At 46.3% G+C, this 23,573-nt stretch overlaps 1 protein-coding gene across 4 annotated transcripts in view; it reads left to right on the plus strand.

Annotated features, from left to right (window-relative positions):
* Positions 1-17,845, plus strand: part of LOC135503713 (myotubularin-related protein 13-like) — a 155,722-nt gene extending 137,877 nt beyond the window's left edge. The window contains exons 28-42 of one of the 4 annotated variants that reach the window (XM_064921860.1): positions 1,140-1,280; positions 2,218-2,301; positions 3,783-3,857; positions 4,982-5,160; positions 5,954-6,130; positions 6,637-6,738; positions 12,191-12,376; positions 13,429-13,555; positions 13,872-14,002; positions 14,968-15,192; positions 15,279-15,386; positions 15,600-15,790; positions 15,943-16,030; positions 16,132-16,263; positions 16,430-17,845. In XM_064921860.1, the coding sequence (XP_064777932.1) occupies positions 1,140-1,280; positions 2,218-2,301; positions 3,783-3,857; positions 4,982-5,160; positions 5,954-6,130; positions 6,637-6,738; positions 12,191-12,376; positions 13,429-13,555; positions 13,872-14,002; positions 14,968-15,192; positions 15,279-15,386; positions 15,600-15,790; positions 15,943-16,030; positions 16,132-16,263; positions 16,430-16,528 (2,045 nt within the window). In that variant the 3' untranslated portion in view covers positions 16,529-17,845. The remainder of the gene's footprint in view (positions 1-1,139; positions 1,281-2,217; positions 2,302-3,782; positions 3,858-4,981; positions 5,161-5,953; positions 6,131-6,636; positions 6,739-12,190; positions 12,377-13,428; positions 13,556-13,871; positions 14,003-14,967; positions 15,193-15,278; positions 15,387-15,599; positions 15,791-15,942; positions 16,031-16,131; positions 16,264-16,429) is intronic. The other 3 variants (XM_064921866.1, XM_064921871.1, XM_064921879.1) reach the window with 3 other exon arrangements.
* The last annotated feature ends 5,728 nt before the right edge of the window (positions 17,846-23,573 follow it).

Genomic DNA, 23,573 nt, shown 5'->3' on the forward strand with positions numbered 1-23,573 from the left:
ATTCAGACAGCTAGTGGGCCGGAGCTAGCAAGCTAGCAGAAGGGCCTTAGAGGGATGTTGCGACGGAAGAAGTCTGTTGTAGCCCCTTTGTGCTGTTACTTCTGCAAACCAGTCGTCATGGATCAGCAGGTCTCCGCGTGGTAAAAGGGTCCAGGCCAAATGGCAAAATAGGTATAGTGGCCAAAGAATTTGTCCGATGTGCCTCTTCAGCTAACAGTCCGATATGCTCTAGACAGCTAGCGGGCCGTGGATAGCAGATGGGCATTCAGGGGACGTCGCGACGGAGGAGCCAGTTGAAAAAAAACCTCGGGCGAATTATGTCGGTAGTCCAGTCGTGATGGGTCAGCAGGGCTCCATGTCGACAGTAAAATGGGTCCAGGCCATTTGGCAAAATGGGTATCGTAGCCCAAGGAGTGGCTGATGGACCTCGTTGGCTAGCCGGTAGATGGGCCTAGCATAGGCTAGCTCCAGGCTAATTGGTTCTTGCTTCGGGACAGAGACGTTAGCCAGGAGAAGCCAATCAGATAGCTAGCTAGTTGCTGCGATGATCCAGGTGGAAAGGTTCGGAGCTTGTGGTAGGAATCCAGAGATATGGAGAAAAATAAGTCCGATTTGCTCTGGTTTGAGTCGCGCTGTGCAGACTGGCGAGAGTTGTCCGGGCTAAAGGTTGCTGATGACCGCTAGCAGTGGCTAGCTGACTACTAGCTCATTAGCTGGCTAGCTTCTGTTGGGGGTTCCGGTTCAAAAGTAAAGAAAATAGCAGATCTATACCACATTGGGTGAGGCGGATTGCAGGAGAGTATGTTGAAGTTGACGTTAAGAAAAATATACAAAATATATGCGTAGAAAAAATATGTACACAGGACACGACAAGACAAAAGACGTCTGACTACGCCATCTTGGCGCCATCTTGGATTAGAATTAGAACTATTACTCTACAGTGTAGAAAAACTCTTGAATGAGTAGGTGTCCAAACTGGTACTGTACATGTCTTACACACACCTGTAGAAACCTTTTGATACCATTCTCGTAAGGCGTACACCGTACGGAATTTAAAGGACTTGCATTACACAGTCATGTTATACAATTTTGACCATTGATGATGAATATGTCTAATGACTGGTGTCCTCTCCCTCTAGCCCCTGCCAACTCTTCAGAGTTGTCCAGTAGTCTGGAGCAGGAGAAGTATCTACAGGCCATCCTCAATTCCATCCCTGTCTACTTCAAACTGAACGGCAGCAACACTCTGTCCAACCGCTCTCTCATCGGCCTCTCACCAGGTATCCCCTGCTCTGTTCTGCTCTGGGCTCTGTTCTGCTATGGGCTCCGCTCTGGATTCTGTCCTGCTCTAGGCTGGTGGTATTTTTCCCACTCTGTCACTATTGTTTTTGTGTGTTTGTTCTCGTTCCTTCAGTTTTATTCTGCTGATGATCTTAGTGAGGTTTCCTCTGGGCCGCTGCCTGTTATTTATGTTGTATCCGTTGTGTTTGGAAGGAACTGCGGCACAATGTTGTGGTTATGTAAGAGGAACAGGACACCCAGGGGTCACCCTCCATCCATCTCCCCAGACTTCACCCCACCGCCGAGTGGAAGTCCAGAGAGCTGTGTGACCAGCACATACCCTACGCAAAGTCAGCGGGATTCTGTTTCCCATGTAACCACAATAGATCTTTAGTCTCTGGGAACTGGATCAAAACACACCCTGAATCAATGTCAATGGCATCCATCTCCATCTCCCAGCTTTAAGATCTAGGTCTGCAGTGATCAAATAGTCTTAAAGGGGGAAATAGGATTCCCAAGGCTTGATAGCTTCAGACTTTCTGATTATGTTCAGATCCGCTGATTGGAACTTAAGCAACGGGACACGATTGTCGAGTGTGAGCCCAAGGCTTAGGCCTAATTTGAAACACAGCAATCAGTATTTTTCCTAAATGTAGGTAATGCAACTCTGTTCGCTCGCCTCGTTTAACTCTTAAATAATCCCTGCTTGCGTTCAATCTGGCCGAATCTCCCAGGTCTGTGTCCATTTTGGGAAGTATCTGAGACACAGTGTTGGGTAGTTATGTTTTCAGATGCTGTGTCTGACAAATATAGATGGTTAGTCATCCAGGCATGGTTTTCATTCCCTGTCCTCTCTGGGTCTGTGTTACTGTGTTTGTCCTGGTTACAGCTGAATGGTGGTGTTATCCCCGTTTCATGCCTGTGTGTCCTCTTCAGGCAGTGAAAGGAGGACATCTAGAATACCAAAGATGGCTCCCGTCCATTTGGACATGCCCTTCTCCAACAGCTTTGCCAGAGGAGGTGAGTGCTGTGCCCACGTGTCACTTCCTCAAAGTCCAGTATATCACACTGCAACCGCAGTTCTGGAAATAAACTGGCCCCCGTTTGGTCTATGACTCAGCTTTATTTGCCATTAATACACATGGTGATGGTCTGTGTGCTACATGTTCATTAGGGCAGCAGATGTGCCCCACTCGTGCACTATGCTTGAAGGTCACAACTTCATATGAACAGATTGACACATTTCCACTTCAACATGGTAAACATCCTATAGGAGGAGCACATAATGCACGTGGATTTCACTGGAGTTTCCTGACCGTTTACAGTAATGGTATGGGGTGGAATGACACGTTAGGCAAATGACTGCATGGCCCAGTTCAATACACTGAGCAGTTTCCGTTTCAAATATAGCACATGCTGTGGTCTCCGACATCCCATCGTTAGTGTAATATTAACAAGGAGGTTGATCTGTTTATTGATCTGTTGATCTCTTAACTCTTATTGAACTTGGCCTAGTTGTATCTTACCAGAAAAATGTGACCTAGTAGTCTGGTATGTCCAGTGAAGATGTGTCCTAGATTTTCTGGAAATTATAAGATGTCTGTTATTGGTATGCAGCTGTCTGCGTAATCTTCTCTGGAAGTTGAAGTGCATAAGTGTATTGTTAGGTTAGTTAGCCACAGTTCCTGTAATATTTAAACACAAGATTGCTACACCCAAAGGTGACTTTCAAGGTCATTGCCAGCAGCATTAAGTGGAGTTTGATTTGTCTTCTTAATAATCTTCAAATATTTCCAGTAGCATGGCTTCTGTGGGATATTCATCATCGTCTCTTCGTTTTTAAGCAACATTGTGGTGGAACCCTGCACGGAGCCTTCACCATGTGCTGCCACTTTAAGAGCGCATCAGCAGTAAGGAAGGAGGAAATAAAGACAGCTCTTTCAGCTCTCTGGAAGGGAGCTCTTGGTTGGCACCACATTTTGATTGCGTGTGCTATGCTGCAGAAGTCCTTGTTTATTTTCAGCGTGTTTAGTTTATAAAGTGTTTAACTCAATGGTCTACAATGTCATGCATGTTACCTCCATTCTGTTCATCTCAAGACTGAATTGCAAATTCATATTTTCCTTTGGTTTTCATATCTTTCCACCATCCAACCCTGTTGGTCTCTTAAGTCTGGAGCCTAGCTCCCCATTTCAATTTGATTTCACCTTTATTTAACCAGGTAGGCCAGTTGAGAACAAGTTCTCAGTTACTACCGCGACCTGGCCAAGATAAAGCAAAGCAGTGCAACACAAACAACAACACAGAGTTGCACATGGAATAAACAAACATAGTCAACCCATATCCTGGTCCCTTGATGTAACCCCCCAGGTAACCTTATGACTGTGTGCGGCACTATGTTGCCCCTACGGTTGGGGGATTGAGTGTGTGCTGGTATGTTATGTCCATCTGATGTTGTGATCTTTCTGTGCCCCCCTCACCCCGCATCCATTACCTGCCAGTGCTTGGGTACAGAGATAAGCTATTCACTCACTCAAACCAAAAACCTGCCACTAAGGGGAGAATCCAAAATCAAGGTATAGTGGATATGTCTACTCTCTTCAGATCTCCCCCCCCCCCTCTCTCTTTCTCCAACCCTCTTCATTAACATCATCTTCTTATTTCCTGGTCATTGATTCTATGTAACCCACACTCATGCCTCTGTAACAGTTAAAAACGTATCCTGTGTCCGGTGTGCTCATCTCTCTTTTGAGTAATAAGGAGTATCTCTGTAGAGATTCCTAGTTTCACCCATTGCTTCCTCTTTTGGTGCGCTTGGGCAAGGCTGTGGTTCTTCTCTGCTGGAAAATAATCTGACTGTGGTCCACTTCAGGGTAAATGTGGGCAACTTGTCACTGAATGTGATGTCTCAGCAGTTGTGGATGTGGTCAGTCAGCAGTCTTGGCCATAAGGGAGGTACTGTTGGCCCAGCTCAGTCATGACAGGCAGCTCGGGGAGGAGGCCTCTTGGCTTAACCTCTGCAGTGTATTCAATGTGTGTCTAGCCGTCTCAAGCCGAGATAGGATTTAGAATGTAAGTTACCTGTCTATTGGTTGATGGTTTGATTGGTTGAGAGCTCACTATAAATTGTTGTAATTGATATCCGGCAGTTTAATTGGACGATGTACTCCATGCTAAAGCTGCTTAAATGCTAAATGTGGTGTCCTTTTCCTGATCTACAGCATGGCTCAGACAGGGCCCCTAGGGGCAGTAACAACAGCATAAGCAAAGCAGAGGAAGTATGGTTTATCACAAAAGGTTCTATCATATACAGATCTTTATTGTAGGTATCTTGGTGGGAGTGGTTTGTCAAAGAGAAATGAGCATCGTTCAGTTTCTTCCCCTTGGATTAGTGAATGAATAGATCTGTGCCTGTAGATTTGAGTCCAAATTCTATTCTTCAATGTGTCAATATGCTGTAGTCTTCATGTCGCTATGTGCCATTCTGTCATTATCATTCCGTTATCTGTTTCCCCGGTATGGTAGTCTCGGCTGTTTGTACTTAACCAACCCCTCTCTGTGGTCATACACTGTCATGTCAAAGATAACGACAGAGGAGCACATGAGTATTGAACCAGGCTGGTTAGCGCCTGTGTGTTCCAGCCCTCTACAGGCCTGCAGTGCCAACTCTAACTGTACTTCTCTCTCTCTGTTGTTGCAGGTGTCTGGGCCAGCCTGCGTTCCAGCAGCCGCTTCAGCCAGCACCCTTCTGCAACCGATGTTGGTGCCAGGCTGGCAGGGAAGGATTTGGCGCCCCCTGCAGGCAGCGAGAGCCTGCATGCCCAGCTCCTCAAACAGCAGGCTGCCCTCTACATTTTTGGAGAGAAGTCCCACCTCAGGGTAAGACAACAGCTGGGTCCAAACTTTTAGGGGATGTTGAGTATATAGTGTGTGTGTGTGTGTGTGTGTTCAACGTAAAGCTTTGTTGTTATTGGGACCTTCAGGTAAAATTCTCAGTAGGGGTCTGGCTAGACTGTGCCACAGAGTTATGGAGTATTTGTCTATGTGAGGGCTGGTACATTTTTACAGGATGGGGAATCAGGTCACTCCAGTCTAGAATGTGTAACCACTGTTTTGTTCCAGCAGACTACATTTCCAAACTGATAAGGGGACTCTTGATTGCAATTAATCAAAATGATGATTTATTATTAATACAGTCCCACATCTCTGATAATATTACATGTGGACTGTTGTTGGAACGTTCTGCTCGTTTCAGTGACTTGTTCGAGTGGAGCAGTGTGTGTGTGTTTGTGTGTGTGTGTTGAATGTGAAATTGATATTCTTTTCCTTGGCTAGAAGAGGTTATAAATAAATGTGAGCGTGGTGGAGTCGCCAGCTGTGCGGGTGGCTGTGATTGGCCAGTGGCCACATTGACAGAGACAGTCTTCTCTTAAATGAAACTTCTACTTCATTTCATAACAGAAGCCCTATTCTTACCTCATACAGTACGTCCCAAGTATTTAATATGTTCCCTATCTTTGTCTTCTGCTTTAAACATTTTTTAATTTTTGTCAGTCAGTTTTACGTGTCTTTTAATCGGTCTTTCAGAGTGTTTTTTTAATGTCTGCGTCTACCTGTGATAGTTGACTCTCGGGACTGTTAATTTTCATTGACATTTCTCCTGTTTTGTCAGGGCTTCAAACTGGACTCTACTCTGAACTGTGAACTGGTGCCTGTGGACTTTGCTGACACGCGCCAGATCAAAGGTGCCTTTAAGAAGCTGCTGAGGGCCTGTGCTCCGAGCGCTACGTCTTCAGACACACAGGACTCCTTCTTCAAAGCCCTGGAGGACTCTGAGTGGATCCTTCAGGTGAGCTCCCATCAAATACATAAACACACACTCACCAATACACATGCATACACACCCTCCTCCGGTTTCCACAACAACTCACTGACCCACAGATCTGTGACAACGAGCCAGCGGCGTGCTCTCCATGTTCTTTCTGTGTGACTCTGACCTCATCCTATATTCTCTCCTCATCCAATAAGCTTATTTTCCAAGGGAAATGATAACGATACAAACAGACATGGGAGAACCACCAAATTGTTATCATAGTGACCCTCGCAGCGTATGGCCCTGCATTAAATGTGTCATAAACTACAGAACAATATTATCTGGGAGACGCCCTGCTCAGGCTCCACACCGTCTTCACAGGAACAGCTTAACGGCATGAAGTGTGTGTGTGTGTGTGTGTGTGTGTGTGTGTGTGTGTGTGTGTGTGTGTGTGTGTGTGTGTGTGTGTGTGTGTGTGTGTGTGTGTGTGTGTGTGTGTGTGTGTGTGTGTGTGTGTGTGTGTGTGTGTGTGTTCCCTGCAGCTTCACAAGCTCCTGCAGTTGGCCCTGATTCTGGTGGAGCTGCTGGACAGTGGCTCGTCCGTCCTGCTGAGTCTGGAGGATGGCTGGGACATCACCACACAGGTGAGCCTCACGAGCACACACACACACTGCCTCTCTCCAGCAGGAGTAGTGGAAGAGAGGGACTGGGGATGTAGGAGGGTGGGTAGGAGAGAGAGGGGGACTGGGGGTAGGAGGGTAGGAGAGGGACTGGGTGTAGGAGGGTAGGAGAGGGACTGGGTGTAGGAGGGTAGGAGAGGGACTGGGTGTAGGAGGGTAGGAGAGGGACTGGGTGTAGGAGGGTAGGAGAGGGACTGGGTGTAGGAGGGTAGGAGAGGGACTGGGTGTAGGAGGGTAGGAGAGGGACTGGGTGTAGGAGGGTAGGAGAGGGACTGGGAGAGTGGGAGAGAGTGGGGGACTGGATGTAGGAGGGTAGGAGAGGGACTGGGAGAGTGGGGGACTGGGTGTAGGAGGGTAGGAGAGGGACTGGGAGGGTGGGAGAGAGTGGGGGACTGGATGTAGGAGGGTAGGAGAGGGACTGGGAGGGTAGGAGAGAGTGGGGGACTGGGTGTAGGAGGGTAGGAGAGGGACTGGGTGTAGGAGGGTAGGAGAGGGACTGGGTGTAGGAGGGTAGGAGAGGGACTGGGTGTAGGAGGGTAGGAGAGGGACTGAGAGGGTAGGAGAGAGTGGGGGACTGGGTGTAGGAGGGTAGGAGAGGGACTGGGAGAGTGGGGGACTGGGTGTAGGAGGGTAGGAGAGGGACTGGGAGGGTGGGAGAGAGTGGGGGACTGGATGTAGGAGGGTAGGAGAGGGACTGGGAGGGTAGGAGAGAGTGGGGGACTGGGTGTAGGAGAGGGACTGGGAGGGTGGGAGAGAGTGGGAAGAAAAGGAAAAGAGAGACATCTTGGCTGAAACTGACAAGTGAAACGTCTACACCCGGGGTGTCAAAAATACGGGCCGAACTCCAATCCAGCCCCACGGGTGGTTTGAGTAAAAAATCGATTTAAAAAGTGTTTGTGTGTGTATATACAGTATATCACAAAAGTGAGTACACCCCTCACATTTTTGTAAATTTGAGTATATCTTTTAATGTGACAACACTGAAGAAATGACACTTTGCTACAATGTAAAGTAGTGAGTGTACAGCTTGTATAACAGTGTACATTTGCTGTCCCCTCAAAATAACAACACACAGCCATTAATATCTAAACCGCTGGCAACAAAAGTGAGTACAATATGTCAATATTTTGTGTGGCCACCATCATTTTCCAGCACTGCCTTAACCCTCTTGGGCATGGAGTTCAACAGAGCTTCACAGGTTGCCACTGGAGTCCTCTTCCACTCCTCCATGATGACATCACGGAGCTGGTGGATGTTAGAGACCTTGCACTCCTCCACCTTCCGTTTGAGGATGCCCCACAGATGCTCAATAGGGTTTAGGTCTGGAGACATGCTTGGCCAGTCCATCACCTTTACCCTCAGCTTCTTTAGCAAGGCAGTGGTCGTCTTAGAGGTGTATTTGGGGTCGTTATGATGTTGGAATACTGCCCTGCGGCCCAGTCTCCGAAGGGAGGGGATCATGCTCTGCTTCAGTATGTCACAGTACATGTTGGCATTCATGGTTCCCTCAATGAACTGTAGCACCCCAGTGCCGGCAGCACTCATGCAGCCCCAGACCATGACACTCCCACCACCATGCTTGACTATAGGCAAGACACACTTGTCTTTGTACTCCTCACCTGGTTGCCGCCACACACGCTTGACACCATCTGAACCAAATAAGTTTATCTTGGTCTCATCAGACCACAGGACATGGTTCCAGTAATCTATGTCCTTAGTCTGCTTGTCTTCAGCAAACTATTTGCGGGCTTTCAGCTGACGGCAGCCATGCAGACCAATTTGATGCAGTGTGGCTTATGGTCTGAGCACTGACAGGCTGACTCCCACCCCTTCAACCTCTGCAGTAATGCTGGCAGCACTCATATGTCTATTTCCCAAAGACAACCTCTGGATATGACGCTGAGCACATGCACTCAACCTCTTTGGTCGACCATGACGAGGCCTGTTCTGAGTGGAACCTGTCCAGTTAAACCGCTGTATGGTCTTGGCCACCGTGCTGCAGCTCGGTTTCAGGGTCTTGGCAATCTTCTTATAGCCCAGGCCATCTTTATGTAGAGCAACAATTATTTTTTTCAGATCTTCAGAGTTCTTTTCCATGAGGTGCCATGTTGAACTTCCAGTGACCAGTCAGTATGAGGGAGTGTGAGAGCGACGACACCAAATTTAACACACCTGCTCCCCATTCACACCTGTGACCTTGTAACACTAATGAGTCACATGACACCGGGTAGGGAAAATGGCTAATTAGGCCCAATTTGGACATTTTCACTTAGGGGTGTACTCACTTTTGTTGCCAGTGGTTTAGACATTAATGGCTGTGTGTTGAGTTATTTTTAGGGGACAGCAAATGTACACTGTTATACAAGCTGTACACTCACTACTTTACAGTGTAGCAAAGTGTCATTTCTTCGGTGTTGTCACATGAAAAGATATACTCAAATATTTACAAAAATGTGAGGGGTGTACTCACTTTTGTGATATACTGTATATATAACTCCGCAAAAAAAAAAACATCCCGTTTTCAGGACACTGTCTTTCAAAGATAACTCGTAAAATCCAAATAACTTCACCGATCTTCATTGTAAAGGGTTTAAACACTGTTTCCCATGCTTGTTCAATGAACCGTAAACAATTAATGAACATGCACCTGTGGAACGGTCGTTAAGACACTAACAGCTTACAGACGGTAGGCAATTACGGTCACAGTTATGAAAACGTAGGACACTAAAGAGGCCTTTCTCAGTGCTCACACTGTCCACAATAGGCTGAGAGAGGCTGGACTGAGGGCTTGTAGGCCTGTTGTAAGGCAGGTCCTCACCAGACATCACCGGCAACAACGTCGCCTATGGGCACAAACCCACCGTTGCTGGACCAGACAGGACTGGAAAAAAGTGCTCTTCACTGACGAGTCGCGGTATTGTCTCACCAGGGGTGGTGGTCGGATTTGCGTTTATTGTCGAAGGAATGAGTGTTACACCGAAGCCTGTACTCTGGAGCGGGATCAATTTGGAGGTGGAGGTTCCGTCATGGTCTGTGGCGGTGTGTCACAGCATCATTGGACTGAGCTTGTTGTCATTGCAGGCAATCTCAACGCTGTGCGTTACAGGGAAGACGTGGTAGGCGACCCCCGGGATGCTGGCCTTCTAGGCAGAGTTCCTCTGTCCAGTGTCTGTTCTTTTGCCCATCTTAAACATTTATTTTTATTGGCCAGTCTGAGATATTACTTTTTCTTTGCAACTCTGCCTAGAAGGCCAGCATAACGGGGGTCGCCTACCACGACTGCCTCTTCACTGTTGACGTTGAGACAGGTGTTTTGCGGGCCCTATTTAATGAAGCTGCCAGTTGAGGACTTGTGAGGCATCTGTTTCTCAATCTAGACACTCTAATGTACTTGTCCTCTTGCTCAGTTGTGCACCGGGACCTCCCACTCCTCTTTCTATTCTGGTTAGAGTGAGTTTGCTCTGTTCTGTGAAGAGAGTTGTGCACAGCGTTATATGAAATCTTCAGTTTCTTGGCAATTTCTCCCATGAAATAGCCTTCATTTCTCAGAACAAGAATAGACTGACGAGTTTCAGAAGAAAGTTATTTGTTTCTAGCCATTTGGAGCCTGTAATCGAACCCACAAATGCTGATGCTCCAGATACGCAATTAGTCTAAAGAAGGACAGTTTTATTGCTTCTTTAATCAGAACAACAGTTTTCAGCTGTGCTAATATAATTGCAAAATGGTTTTCTAATGATCAATTAGCCATTTAAAATTATAAACTTGGATTAGCTAACACAACGTGCCATTGAAACAAAGGAGTGATGGTTGCTGATAATGGGCCTCTGTATGTCTGTAGATATTCCATTAAAATAATAAGCCGTTTCCAGCAACAATAGTCATTTACAACATTAACTAAATCTACACTGTATTTCTTATCAATTTGATGTTACTTGACCCCAAACTTTTGAACGGTAGTATATCAATGAAATGAAAGCTAGACAGTCGGGGAGCGTAGAATGTTTTTTAAACGATGGTTATAGGGGCCAATTTTGACTAAATATAACACATTTTCCCTCCGGGACCTCGTTGAAGACTGTATGCAGCCTCCATAGCAAAATGAGTTTGACAACCCTGGTCTACACTTACAGGTAAGGAAATAGGTCATCACGTCGTCAGGTCTAACACACAGCTACGCCTTTAGTTTCAACGACTTATTTCCAAAGTTGTTCTGGCACTACACTACCAGACAACCTGGTTAGTACACCATGCTGAAATGTGGTGTAACGATGCTCAGGCTGTCGGGCCCTATGTCACTGTATGCTGATTTCAATCGTGAAAGTGCTTGATTCTGTTTTTTAGGAGAGTAACTTAAACACAAGCTTGTTTTTATCCTCGTCTTTTTTTCTTTTCCTGTTCGCTCAGCGTTTTGTCACATTTTTGCACTGTGAGCTCACATTTTCCATGCCGACCTGTTAAGTGAGCGTGTGTTATTGGGGATGGCATTGTGCGCGTGGCCTCCCAATGTGTTTACTGGGCCCGTAAAGCCCATGGCTGTCGTGTAAAAGCACTGGAGGAGCCTTGCTTCCCGTGCCTGGCACGTGTCAGGCCCAGAGCATCTTGCTCATCACGGTGGGGCCTGATCAGCCTTACTCCAGGAAATGGGCCCCATATGCCTTGGCTCTTCATCTCCTGACCAACTCATAGACACCCAGCGGAGGAGAAGCAGATGCCTGTGTTTCTCGCTCTCCCCTCTTTCCTTTCTAATAGCCCCCTCTTCAGTGATGGTGTTATGGTCATTTTGGAGCTTAGGTCTGTACTGGGGAGGACCGCTGGGCTGTGATGAAGAGGACTTTTCACCAACTCCAGAAAGCCTGCATAGCCTGCTCTGTTTTTTTGGAGGGTACAGTGGTGCTCTAGAGAGGGAGTGCAATCTGTTTCCCTCATTCATTCCACATGCATCAGGGTTCATCGGCTAGCTGACACAGAGAGGGATCCAGGCCAAGTGCCGGCAGCATGTGTGCAGTCAGACGACACGCTCTTACAGATATCAGCCATAACCGTCCCACTGCACATAGAGGGAGAGGATTCAAACCATAGACAGGAAAGTAGTGTAACCAACGTCCAGGGAGAACAGAGGTTACTGGTTTGGAAAATGGGGTGAATGGAGACCTCTCCTCGTCACCTACCCCTCTGTCACAGAAATCCTAAGTCCTTGTCACGCAATTGACAGTTGGCAGCTTAGTCAGTCTTCGGAGTTTTAAAATTCTCCAAGAGTTTTATTTCATTCCCACCCTCTAACTCCCCCGTCTCTCTCTCTCTCTCTCTCTCTCTCTCTCTCTCTCTCTCTCTCTCTCTCTCTCGCGCTTTTTCTCTCGGTGACTCTCTTGCCGATGTTCTCTCCCTTTCTCTCTCCCTTTCTCTCTCCCTCCAGGTGGTGTCCCTGGTCCAGCTGCTGAGTGACCCTTTCTACCGGACTCTGGAGGGCTTCCAGGTGCTGCTGGAGAAGGAGTGGCTGTCCTTCGGCCACAAGTTCAGCCAGCGCTCCAACCTGACCCCCAGCAGCCAGGGCAGTGGTTTCACGCCCATCTTTCTGCAGTTCCTGGACTGCGTGCACCAGGCAAGCCTTGCACACCCACCTCAGAGGCCCACACCCCTTTCATTACCCCCCGTCCACACCCCTCTTCAACCCCTTCCCTCCCTCCCACCATACCTCCTCCGTGAGCTCATCACATTCCTTCAGAGAAGAGAAGAGGAGGCGGAGGAGGAGAGAGACTCAGCTGTCATTATCTATGGACTCGGTTGATTTTTTGTACTCTGCAATCCCCACATCGGATAAGTAATTTAGACAGAGTTGTACGCTGGGGAGTTTCAGCTGCAGGGCTGTTGCCCAGATGGTCTGTGAACCCCACGGTCAGTGCTGTGCTTTTCCGTGCTAGTGTTTTTCACCATCCCCTATGCATTTCCTCAGTGTTAAGAGCACCGAGTGGGAAAATTGCAGTTGTGGGGATTAAAAGTCTCTCTCCTCGGAAGGCGGGGTGAGGAGGAGGGGAGGAGGGTGCAGCTGAAGTGGATTGGGTTTTACATGCTCAAATGCTAACTTTAGAGAACGTTGTGTTTTCTGTCTCCCCCAGGGTCCGGCAGGCCAACTCCCATACACTTACATCAACACATAGTTTCTGAGTTTGTCTTTTGTAACTGGAGGGGCGTCTGCCAAGGAGGCCTGACAGAGGTTCTCTGGGGCCGAAGTGCGATAAACAGGGGAAGAGGGAGTTTGATGAGTTTCTGAAAATAGAAGTTCCTCATCTCAGACACAGCTGTTGTTTTCGCCAGTACGCCCAGGTGGCCCGAAACATGCAAAAGAGCGGCAAGGTCCTCTCGCTTGGCCACTGCTGCACATTGCTGGACCGCTGCCTTTTCGCTCGGCCCTGCTTTTGTCTGAGAGTGATGATGTCAGTCACTGGCCTTTGCTCCCTGGTCTCCATTTAATTCTACCAGTAATGGGGAGTGTATGTAGTCATAACGGACCCATCTGTAGTCATAACACAGGGACATGCTCCAGCCATCACAATGTGTCACCTTTCTCTCTCTCTCTCTCTCTCTCTCTCTCTCTCTCTCTCGCCACCTCTCTCTCGCCATCGCCATCTCTCTCGCCATTTCTCCTCGTTGCAGATCCAGGACCAGTGCCCCTTGGAATTTGAGTTTAATCAGCACTATCTGAAGTTCCTGGCATACCACTACATCTCCAACCGCTTCAAGAACTTCCTCCTGGACTCCGACTACGAACGCCTGGAGCATGGTCGGTATAGTACAAATACAGTGTAAAGGGAGGATTTAACAGTAAGGCCATTGACATCTGTACGTGTATTTAAAGTCTTTGGCAGAGTTGCGGGATTCAACAGGCAGAGTGTTGAAACTACTGTTCTGTCTGTGAAATGATAGTGTGTAATGATAGTGTAATGGGTCAGGTATTTCAGGATACTGACATGTTGCAGTGAAGCACTTCTAAATTACCTAGATCCTATCTCTTATCTCAGATCAGGGATTTGTCAGCTAATAGTGGTAGTGTGTCTCGGCCTGTTGAACAACCTCGTCTTTGTCTCACTCTTCAAAAGGCACATTGTTGGAGGACAAGCCGGGAGACAAGCAGGCCAGGAGGGGGGTCTGTATCTGGGAGTGTATCAGCAGAATGCACCGGAGGAGTCCACTGTTCTTCAACTACCTGTACAGTCCCACAGAGGCTGAGGTGACTGCTTGTTTGTGTGTCTTGTGTGTTGCAACTCCCCAAGCAAGTTTGCTGCCATCTCTGATACGTAGCGTTGGTACTTCATTCTGTTTGTGTATGTCAGCCAGATCCCCAATGGCCTTTTCTCTAGTTCACCCACTGACTCACACTTACGCACACCCATGTTCTCCTGTTCTGGACGTCCTCAGTAGAGATACACAGGGATCTTCGCACTTTCCAGAGCAGCCAGTCCAGCTGCTAAAACTTCAGATCTCTCCCAGATGACATCCACAATGATGGATGGCCAGTCTGCCACTCTCTTGCACCAGATGATGCCTTATTGCGATGACCTTCCAGTGTTCCTCTCCCAGTCCTGCTGAATGTTCTATAGCAGACTGTTGATGTCGATGAAGACCGTGAGTCACAGGCCCAGGAGAGCCCAGCTGAACTCTGTTAGCAGTTTCTTATCAGTGTTGTTCGGGATCTTTTAATGTCTGTGGTCGTAAAGGAAGCGTCTCGCTTAGCCTCTTCCAACTCCCTGACAGGGACTTTCTGATGTTGCTGTTTAACCCTGTCTTGGCATATGTCTGGTCTTCAACTTCAAAGTCCATCCCAATGGGTTAGTTGTGTTCATGGGAACCGTAAATCCTCTTCCCGCTGGCCAGCGATCGCGGCGGCTGTACCCATTATTTCAGGGGCGTATAAATCAGAAGGAGGCAAACAGCCTGCGTGTTTGTACACCCCGGGCCCCGGCGTGATTAAGTGTTCGGGGAAGTGTTAGGTCCGGTGGGCCACATTCTTTCCCACTGGCTGTTGACAGTGGTGTGCTCACTGAGAGATTGGACAGATTCACATCATTGGGGAAAGAACTCTACTCTACACACTTGATTTCAAACTAGCCAAAATAGATATTTGTCTCATGTGTTATCTGTGTAAACATATCAGATTATCATAAGTTGTTTTTTGTTGTTTCATATGTTATTTAGCCGGTGCTCAAGCCCTCTATCAGCATCCCTGCTTTGAGGAAGTGGGACTTCTTCACGGGGGAGACCCTGTGCACAGGCCCGTCCTATGACTGGAGGATGCTGGCTGTCAGGTCGGAGAGCATGGAGGAGACGGACACCATCGCCACCAGCAAGAGGAGGATCGTGTGGCCCTGCTACAGCAGTGTGGGGCGCGCCCAGCCTGACGCCATCACCAAGCTCCTGGCTGTGAGTTCTAAAAGTCTGAGTTGGGATGATGTTATCCATGCCTGACTATGTGCCTGACACTGATGAGAGCCCTGTTGTTGTTGCAGGACATAGAGCGGCTGGAGGGGGAGATGAGCCAAGCACCAGAGAGGTGGCAGGCCACTCTGGAGAGGGTCCGAGTCAGTATCCAGGAGGACCTCAAACAGGAGGGAAATGTTAGACAAACACAACACACTTTCCCATGTTTTCTCCTCTGCCCCGACTCCTTGTTTCCCATAAACCTCACTTAGCCTGAACTCCGCTCATTTACTGGACGGTTCAGCTAGACAGCACTGTTTGAGTCGTCAATCTGTGACAGACCATCGGGAGGATGTTTTGTCTAATGTTTCATGGCTTTTGTTATTCCATCTGTCTTGTCTGTTTTGCAGCTCCGCAAGCAGTCTGCGTCCACCTCGGGGCTGATCCCCACGTCCAGTCTGCAGGCGTTCCAGAGACGTTCCATACTGCACCTGCCTGACACTGGCTTGGGGGAGGACAGCAGCCCCACTGCCACTAACGGGGTCAACCGCCGGGCCGCCACACTCTACAACCAGTTCACCCCCAAGAACGAGGAAAACAGGTGGGTCTCCACTCCCAGCACAGAGACGGCAAACAGGGACCAGGACTTCCAATTAGTCCTGTTTCCTCACCCAACTCTTCTGTAAAGCGTTGACACATAGACAGAATCTCTCTACCAAGCAGATGTTCTAAATGAATGGTGTTTTTTTTCAGATCGTTTGAGGGGATTCTTTACAAACGAGGAGCACTGCTGAAAGGCTGGAAACCTCGCTGGTTTGTTTTGGACATTACAAAACACCAAGTGAGTATTACAGCATGTTGCATGTTGCTACCAGTCTGTTCCAGACAATGTCTCCACTCCTATGCCAGTGGTGTTATATGTGTGTGTGTGTGTTGTCCCAGCTGAGGTACTACGACACGGGGGAGGACACTAACTGCCGGGGCCACATTGACCTGGCGGAGGTGGAGTCAGCTCTGATCGCCACCCCCACCATAGGAGCTCCTAAACACATCAGTGAGAAGGCCTTCTTCGACGTGAGTGTCTCTCTGGTTCTCCATTCCTCTGTCTGCTTGTGATCTTGTGATCTTTTCTTGTGTTCTGTGGTAGAATACACTCCAGCCATGGCAGTATCAGGCTCTGTATGTCACATCCCATCTCTCCTGTCACTGTTGAACCATTGGTTGGGTGTTGTCATTCCAGCTGAAGACCACCAAGCGAGTGTACAACTTCTGCGCCTCGGATGCCCAGAGCGCCCATCAGTGGATGGATAAGATCCAGAGCTGCATCTCCGACGCGTGACCTCTGAACTCCCCAGCCAGGGCGTGGTCGGGATGTGGTCAGGTCACTGCATTAACACTAAGTGCAGCAAGGTGGCTGAGGGCAGAGACTGTGGGCACATATATACAGTGCATATTCAGCTCAGTCACCATGGGAGTGGCTTTAACATGAGGACCACAGTGATCTAAGTGCCTGTTTGTGGAGGCTATGCCGTACATCCATCCATCCTGCTGCCTTGCAGGACTTCAGGCAGTCTTCACTCTGTCTGCCTGACAGCTTTAGCAGGAGTTGATGAATGTGTCCTGGTCTCTGCCGTCAGCTCTCTCTGTACTGTACCTTGTTACTGCTACAGGGATCAACACTTATAGTGAAAAGTAAATGGCTGAAACGGATGGCTGAGCACTACTAAGGATAGTTTATGCCATTTCAGTTGTAAATAGATAAAAGCAATAGCACTGGCCATTTTAAACTGTGGGTTCAATATATAAATGAAAATATATAAAACATACAGGAGAATTTTTATTAGATATTTTACAATGAGCAAAAGGTGTTGCTGCTTGACAAAAGGTCTAAACCACCAAAAACGGAGGTTTTGAAAATGCACAATATGACAAGGCAATTTGTTTGCACTTAGTTCTATAATATGCACTCCATATAGAATGATAGATTTTCTTACTGAAGCGAACAGCCAGGCAAAAGGCATTACTTTATAACGATGTATAAAAGGACCTTTTCCTTATCAAGACAAATTGGAAGAGAGAGAAAACACTAAAGTTCAACACATTTTTCTGACATTTTATATTTAAGTGATGTCCTCTATTTTTAAACATACACTATGAATGTTTTTTACTCATGGATAACAGTTTGTTTGTTCTTGTGATGTAAATTATTTTTTTTTAATTAAGAGTAACTCATTGTTAAAGTGTGGTGGCTTAATGTTTTATGTAAATACTCATGTGATATTCCATTTGTATTTTATTTGATATATAACGTGTGTATGCTTTTCTAATTGTAACTGTACTAAGACCATGTCTTATGTGCCAATATAGTGACCTTGTTTCCTACCTTTGATGAGACTGACTGAGCCATTGTGTCTTTAGATGAAGAGGAGTCGACTCGTTCTCAGAATATCCAGAAAGGCTCTGTCGTAAGGACTTTTAAATCAATCAGTCAGACGGTGTTTTGTTTCATCTGTTGTCTGCACCTTCCAGTTTGAAAGAACAAAGCAAAAGAAGAGCATCAAAGTCATTTCAGAAGCTATATGTTACTGTGTCTTTTGTACCATGTTTTGCATTGATACTAATGTTTGGTTTTGTTTATAAATCAAGAGTACTTGAACAGATGATTAGTGTGATTATTTTACAGTAGATATGACAGCTGCATATTTGAGATTAAGAGAATTTACAAATGATGAATTGTGGCTTCTGACGAGTGTTTTCTTTTTTTCAATCTGACAATAATAGCCCTTTAGATGCCACCTACATCTAAAAGGGATGAGACTCAGGTGCCAGTAAGTCTCTATTGTAGGTTGCAAAATACCTCATTTATTTGCAGATAATAGGTCACAAGATATATGGCACAAACCTGAACCTAACCTAAGCCACTTGAAATGGGTTTGGCTTGTTATGAACCTCTCCTCTCATGAAAGGTAAGCAGACACCACTCCAGCAGAATAGTTCATAAGGCCCGAGCCAAAAACTAGTCTTGGCAAGGATGTTTCACTTCCAACAATGAGTAAGGAACTGGGCGAGAAACCCAACACAGAGCCACTGGCGCCTGCTTGGCGAGACTCGAAGGCACTCCTGGTCCTGGAGAGACCTGTCCCACAGCAGGAAGGCGGGAAAGCCCTGAACTGAAGTTCTCTAGAAGACATTGTGGACGTATTCCTTATCCTGAGCACTCTCTCCCAGCTGGCTTGTACTGCGGACAGGTGCCGCGCTGGCTAACATCTGGACAGACGCTTCTCTGGCAGGTCTCTCCATATTTAGCTGCCCCCTGGAGGAGTGGATTTACGCCTCCGCCCATGACGAGAGGGATGAGGCGGAAGTGGGGTTCCGGTTGGATTTTCAGGAATGGAGCCGTTGGAACTCTTCAGTCCCTTAAGGAGAGTTAGTGGTTTAAAACTCACTCAACAGGCCGAGGATGAATCCAAATTCACTGGTTCACCGCTGTGATCGTAGTTCATTGACTGTTCTATGACTATTTCACAAATCTGTGTTAGTAAATAATCTATTACATGAGGCCTGGTTAATGTTACACAATTGTCCAGATGCAACAGTATACAGTGCATTTGGTAAGTATTCAGAACTATTCCCTTTTTCTACATTTTGTTACGTTACAGCCTTATTCTCAAATGTTCCTCATTGATCTACACACAATACCAAAGCAAAAACCGGTTATTAGACATTTTGAAAAAGTATTAAAAAACAGATACCTTATTTACATAAGTATTCAGACCCTATGCTATGAGACTCGAAATTGAGCTCAGGTGCATCCTGTTTCCACTGATCATCCTTGAGATGTTTCTACAACTTGATTTCTAAACATCCATTGATTGGAAATTATTTGTAAAGGTCCCACATTTGACAGTGTATGTCAGAGCAAAAACCAAGCCATGAGGTCGAAGGAATTGTCTTAGAGCTCCGAGACAGGATTGTGTTGAGGCACAGATGGGTACCAAAAAATGTCTGCAGCATTGAAGGTCCCCAAGAACATGGTGGCCTCCATCATTCTAAAATGGAAGAAGTCTGAGGTCCTGAGCGCTCTGGAGCAAGTTTTCATCAAAGATCTCTCTGCACTTTGCTCTGTTCATCTTTTCCTCTATCCTGACTAGTCTCCCAGTCCCTGCCACTGAAAAACATCCCCACAGCATGCTGCTGCCACCATGCTTCACCGTGGTGGCAGCAGACCATCCAGACATGATGTTTGACATTCAGGCCTAAGAGTTCAATCTTGGTTTCATCAGACCAGAGAATCTTGTTTCTCATGGTCTGAGAGTTCTTTAGGTGACTTTTGGCTAACTCCAAGTGAGCTGTTGTGTACCTTTTACTGATGAGTGGCTTCTGTCTGGCCACTCTACCATACAGGCCTGATTGGTGGTGTGCTGCAGAGATGGTTGTCCTTCTGGACGATCCTGGAGCTCTGTCAGAGTGACCATCTGGTTCTTGGTCACCTCCCTGACCAAGGCCCTTCTCCCCCGATTGCTCAGTTTGGCCGGGCAGCCAGCTCTAGAGTCTTGATGGTACCAAACGTCTTCCATTTAAGAATGTTGGAGGCCACTGTTTTCTTGGGGACCTTCAATGCTGCAGAAATGTTTTGGTACCCTTCCCCAGATCTGTGCATTGACACAATCCTGTCTCGGAGCTCTAAGACAATTCCTTCGACCTCATGGCTTGGTTTTTGCTCTGACATACACTGTCAACTGTGGGACCTTACATAGACAAGTGTGTGCCTTTCCAAATCATGTCCAATCAATTGAATTTACCACAGGTTGAGTCCAATGGAATTGTAGAAACATCTCAAGGATGATCAATGGAAACACGATGCACCTGAGCTCAATTTAGTCTCATAGCAAATAAGGTATTTCTGTTTTTATTTTGAATACATTTGCAAAAAATCTAAATCTGTTTTTGCATTGTCATTATGGGGTATTGTGTGTAGATTGGGGGGGGGGTAATACATTTTAGAATAAGGCTGTAACATAACAAAATGTGAAAAAAGTCAACGAGTCTGAATCCTTTCCGAAGGCGCTGTAACTGCAAAAGGTGCAACAACAAAAAACTATTATTTGTGCTGCAACTGTTGAGACAAACGGTGTTTAATTGTAAAGTTATATAATACTGTAAGATATCATTACAGTTTTGTGCTTTCTGAATGTTTTCCACATTAGCTCATAGTAATTAGTCCTGGTGGTTTCGGTGAATAATCCCTTGAATGAGAATGGAAATCAAAACCTACTGCAAGTTCAAGATTCCGATTTTAATTTGTATCATATCTAGTGTCGTAAGTTACAGTTCTTGCTCCCATCCCAAGAAATTAATTCTAAATATAAGTTATAATTGTAGGACTATGAACCTAAAAATAACTCCCTATTGACTGGCGATAAATACAAAACAAATGTTTTTTTATTGGCCCCAAGTTCCCGTGGTTGTTTTTCATTTACAGGGCACATCAGCAATCAGCATGTCCTGGAAGAATTTGAGCTACACTAAAGCTACCCTTAAGAAACTAAAGTTACTTTGAAAAAGTAGTTTACTACATTTACTACATACTACATACATTACTACAACTAAATTATCATACCTAAATCTGAAATTGCAAGGTCAGATCACTCTGGAGTCAGATGTTAAATAGAATATATAATTTAGCATAAAAAACACAATGTTTCAAGTGAGAATTAGGCAGGTCAGATTTAGAAAAATAAAATCTTGCCTACTACTTTACCCATATTTTATTTTATTTCTGCAAAAAAGTAGTGTGTAATTCCAGTAGTCAGCTACACTGCTACATGGTAAAAAATGTATGAACTACTGAATATTTAAATTTAGTTCAACTACTACTAAGCTACAGCAAACTGATGAAATGTCTTCTAGTAGTTCACTACTAACCAAAACTGGCTATTTCAGTGTGACCCAGGATTGTACATGGGTGATTGACAGTTCTGAGAACCCCATAGTTTCACGGGGCTTTGGCCCTCACAATGCACCTGCTCCAACACTCACTAAATACTCCTCCCACCATTGATCTTAACTCTGGGCGATCCATTTCCGCTCTTCAGAAAGGATGAGAATATAACCGTATGACAAAGCCAGTTCAGGGAAATCATGTTTGTGAATCATTAGGACAATCATGGAATGTTCTTATCTGGACCTCACCCCTCGACCCTTATTTGGAGCATGATTTTAACCTTAATTTATAACCATAACAGGCAGATTCTCCTTGTCTTTGGGGGGTACGACGAGTTTTCAGTGTTGGCTTTTCCTCGGCCCACTTGGTGTCATTTGTCTGAGGCCATCCATGCACTTATGTCAATCCACCCACGTTGTTAGTGACCCTAACTTCTACCCTACAGAGCCCAGGGTCCACCATGTGCACTAGTCAGAGCTGTGAGGTCACTCTGGGGAGACATTTCAACAAGAAACCAGGCATCTGCAAGAGATTTATTCATTAGCAGACCATCCGAAAGAATGTTCCCATTTCAAATGTATTGAGATGAGAATCTGTTGGACAGGCGTCAGATAAGCTGGATGCGGGTATTAAGGTTCTTTAAGACACGTGGGGCCGAGGTTAGACGGGTCAGAGATATTTTTGCCTTATTTTTGGAATGTAGAGGCTTGTGCAATAAAGTCACAGAGATGAAGTCCAACATTCCCCAAGGGCGAGTACTGAGAACGGCCTGAATCCCTTCTGAATCCCCTGCCTGCATTTTTCACATCTGGATATTAGATTTATTTGTTTATTTGGATCCCCATTAGCTTTTGCTGATGCAGCACCTACTCTTCCTGGTGTCCACAAAAACGAAACACATGACAAGTAACAAAACACTGATAGACAACGACGTTCACACAAATTTCAAATACAACAACATACAAACAATACACCAAAATGTGCGTGTCCCCACTGCCGTTCCATGAACTGTTGTTTAACCTGTTGTTTAAAGGACATTTTGCGGTTTGCTTGAGTAATTGGAGATGGAAGTGAGTTCCATGCGTTCATAGCTCTGTATAATACTGTGCGTTGCCATGAATTAGTTTTGGACATGGGGACGGTGAAGAAACGCCTGGTGGCATGTCATGTGGGGACGTGTTCCGGGTAGCCTCAGAATAATATCGACGTATACGCTGAATCGGTGAGGCAGTTTATAAGGAAGTGCATAGGAGATGTAGCCACTGTGACTATTAAAACCTACCCTAACCAGAAACTGTGGATAGATGGCAGCATTCCTGCAAAACTGAAAGCGCAAGCCACCGCATTTAACCATGGAAAGGTGACTGGGATTATGGCTGAATAAAAACTGTAGTTATTCCCTCTGCAAGGCAATGAAACAAGCGAAATGTCAGTACAAAAAGTGGAGTTGTAATTCAACGGCTCAGACACGAGCCGTATGTGGCAGGGTCTACAGTCTATCACGGACTACAAAAATAAAACCATCCACGTCATGGACACAGACGTCTTGCTTCCAGACTAACTAAACACCTTCTTTGCCTGCATTGATGATATTACAGTGCCACCGACGCGGCCCACTACCAAAGACTGTGTGCTCTCCTTCTCTGTGGCCGACATGAGTAAGATATTTAAACTGTTAACCCTCACAAGGCTGCCGGCCCAGACGGTATCCCTAGCCGCGTCCTCAGAGCATGCGCAGACCAGATGGCTGGTGTGTTTACCTGACATATTCAATATTTCCTTATCCAAGTCTGCTGTCCCCACATGCTTCACATGTTCTCTATGTTCAGTTAAGGGCAAGATGTACTGCTCTATTTTGAGCCAGCTGCATCTTTGCAAGATACACTACATGGCCAAGCGTATGTGGACACCAATCTTTACAGTTGGCACTATGCATTGGGGCAGGTAGCGTTCTCCTGGCATTCCCCAAACCCAGATTTGTCCGTCGGACTGCCAGATGGTGAAGCGTGATTCATCACTCCAGAGAACGTGTTTCCACTGCTCCAGAGTCCAATGGTGGCAATCTTTACACCACTCCAGCCGACAGTTGGCATTGCTGTTTCCATAGCTGTTTCCATGGCTGCTCCGCCATGGAAACTCATTTCATGAAGCTCCCGACGAACAGTTCACGGCTGAGACGTTGTTGCTCCTAGACGTTTCCACTTCACAAAAAACAGCTCTTACCGTTGACCGAGGCAGCACTGGCAGGGCAGAAATTTGGCAAACTGACTTGTTAGAAAGGTGGCTTCCTATGACGCTGCCAGGTTAAAAGTCACTGAGCTCTTCAGTAAGGCCATTCTATTGCCAATGTTTGTCTATAGAGATTGCATGGCTGTGTGCTTGATTATATACACCTGTCAGCAATGGGTGTAACTGAAATAGCCAAATCCAATAACTTTTA

This window comes from Oncorhynchus masou, chromosome 2 (genome assembly GCF_036934945.1).
Source record: "Oncorhynchus masou masou isolate Uvic2021 chromosome 2, UVic_Omas_1.1, whole genome shotgun sequence".
Classification (NCBI taxonomy): Eukaryota; Metazoa; Chordata; class Actinopteri; order Salmoniformes; family Salmonidae; genus Oncorhynchus; species Oncorhynchus masou.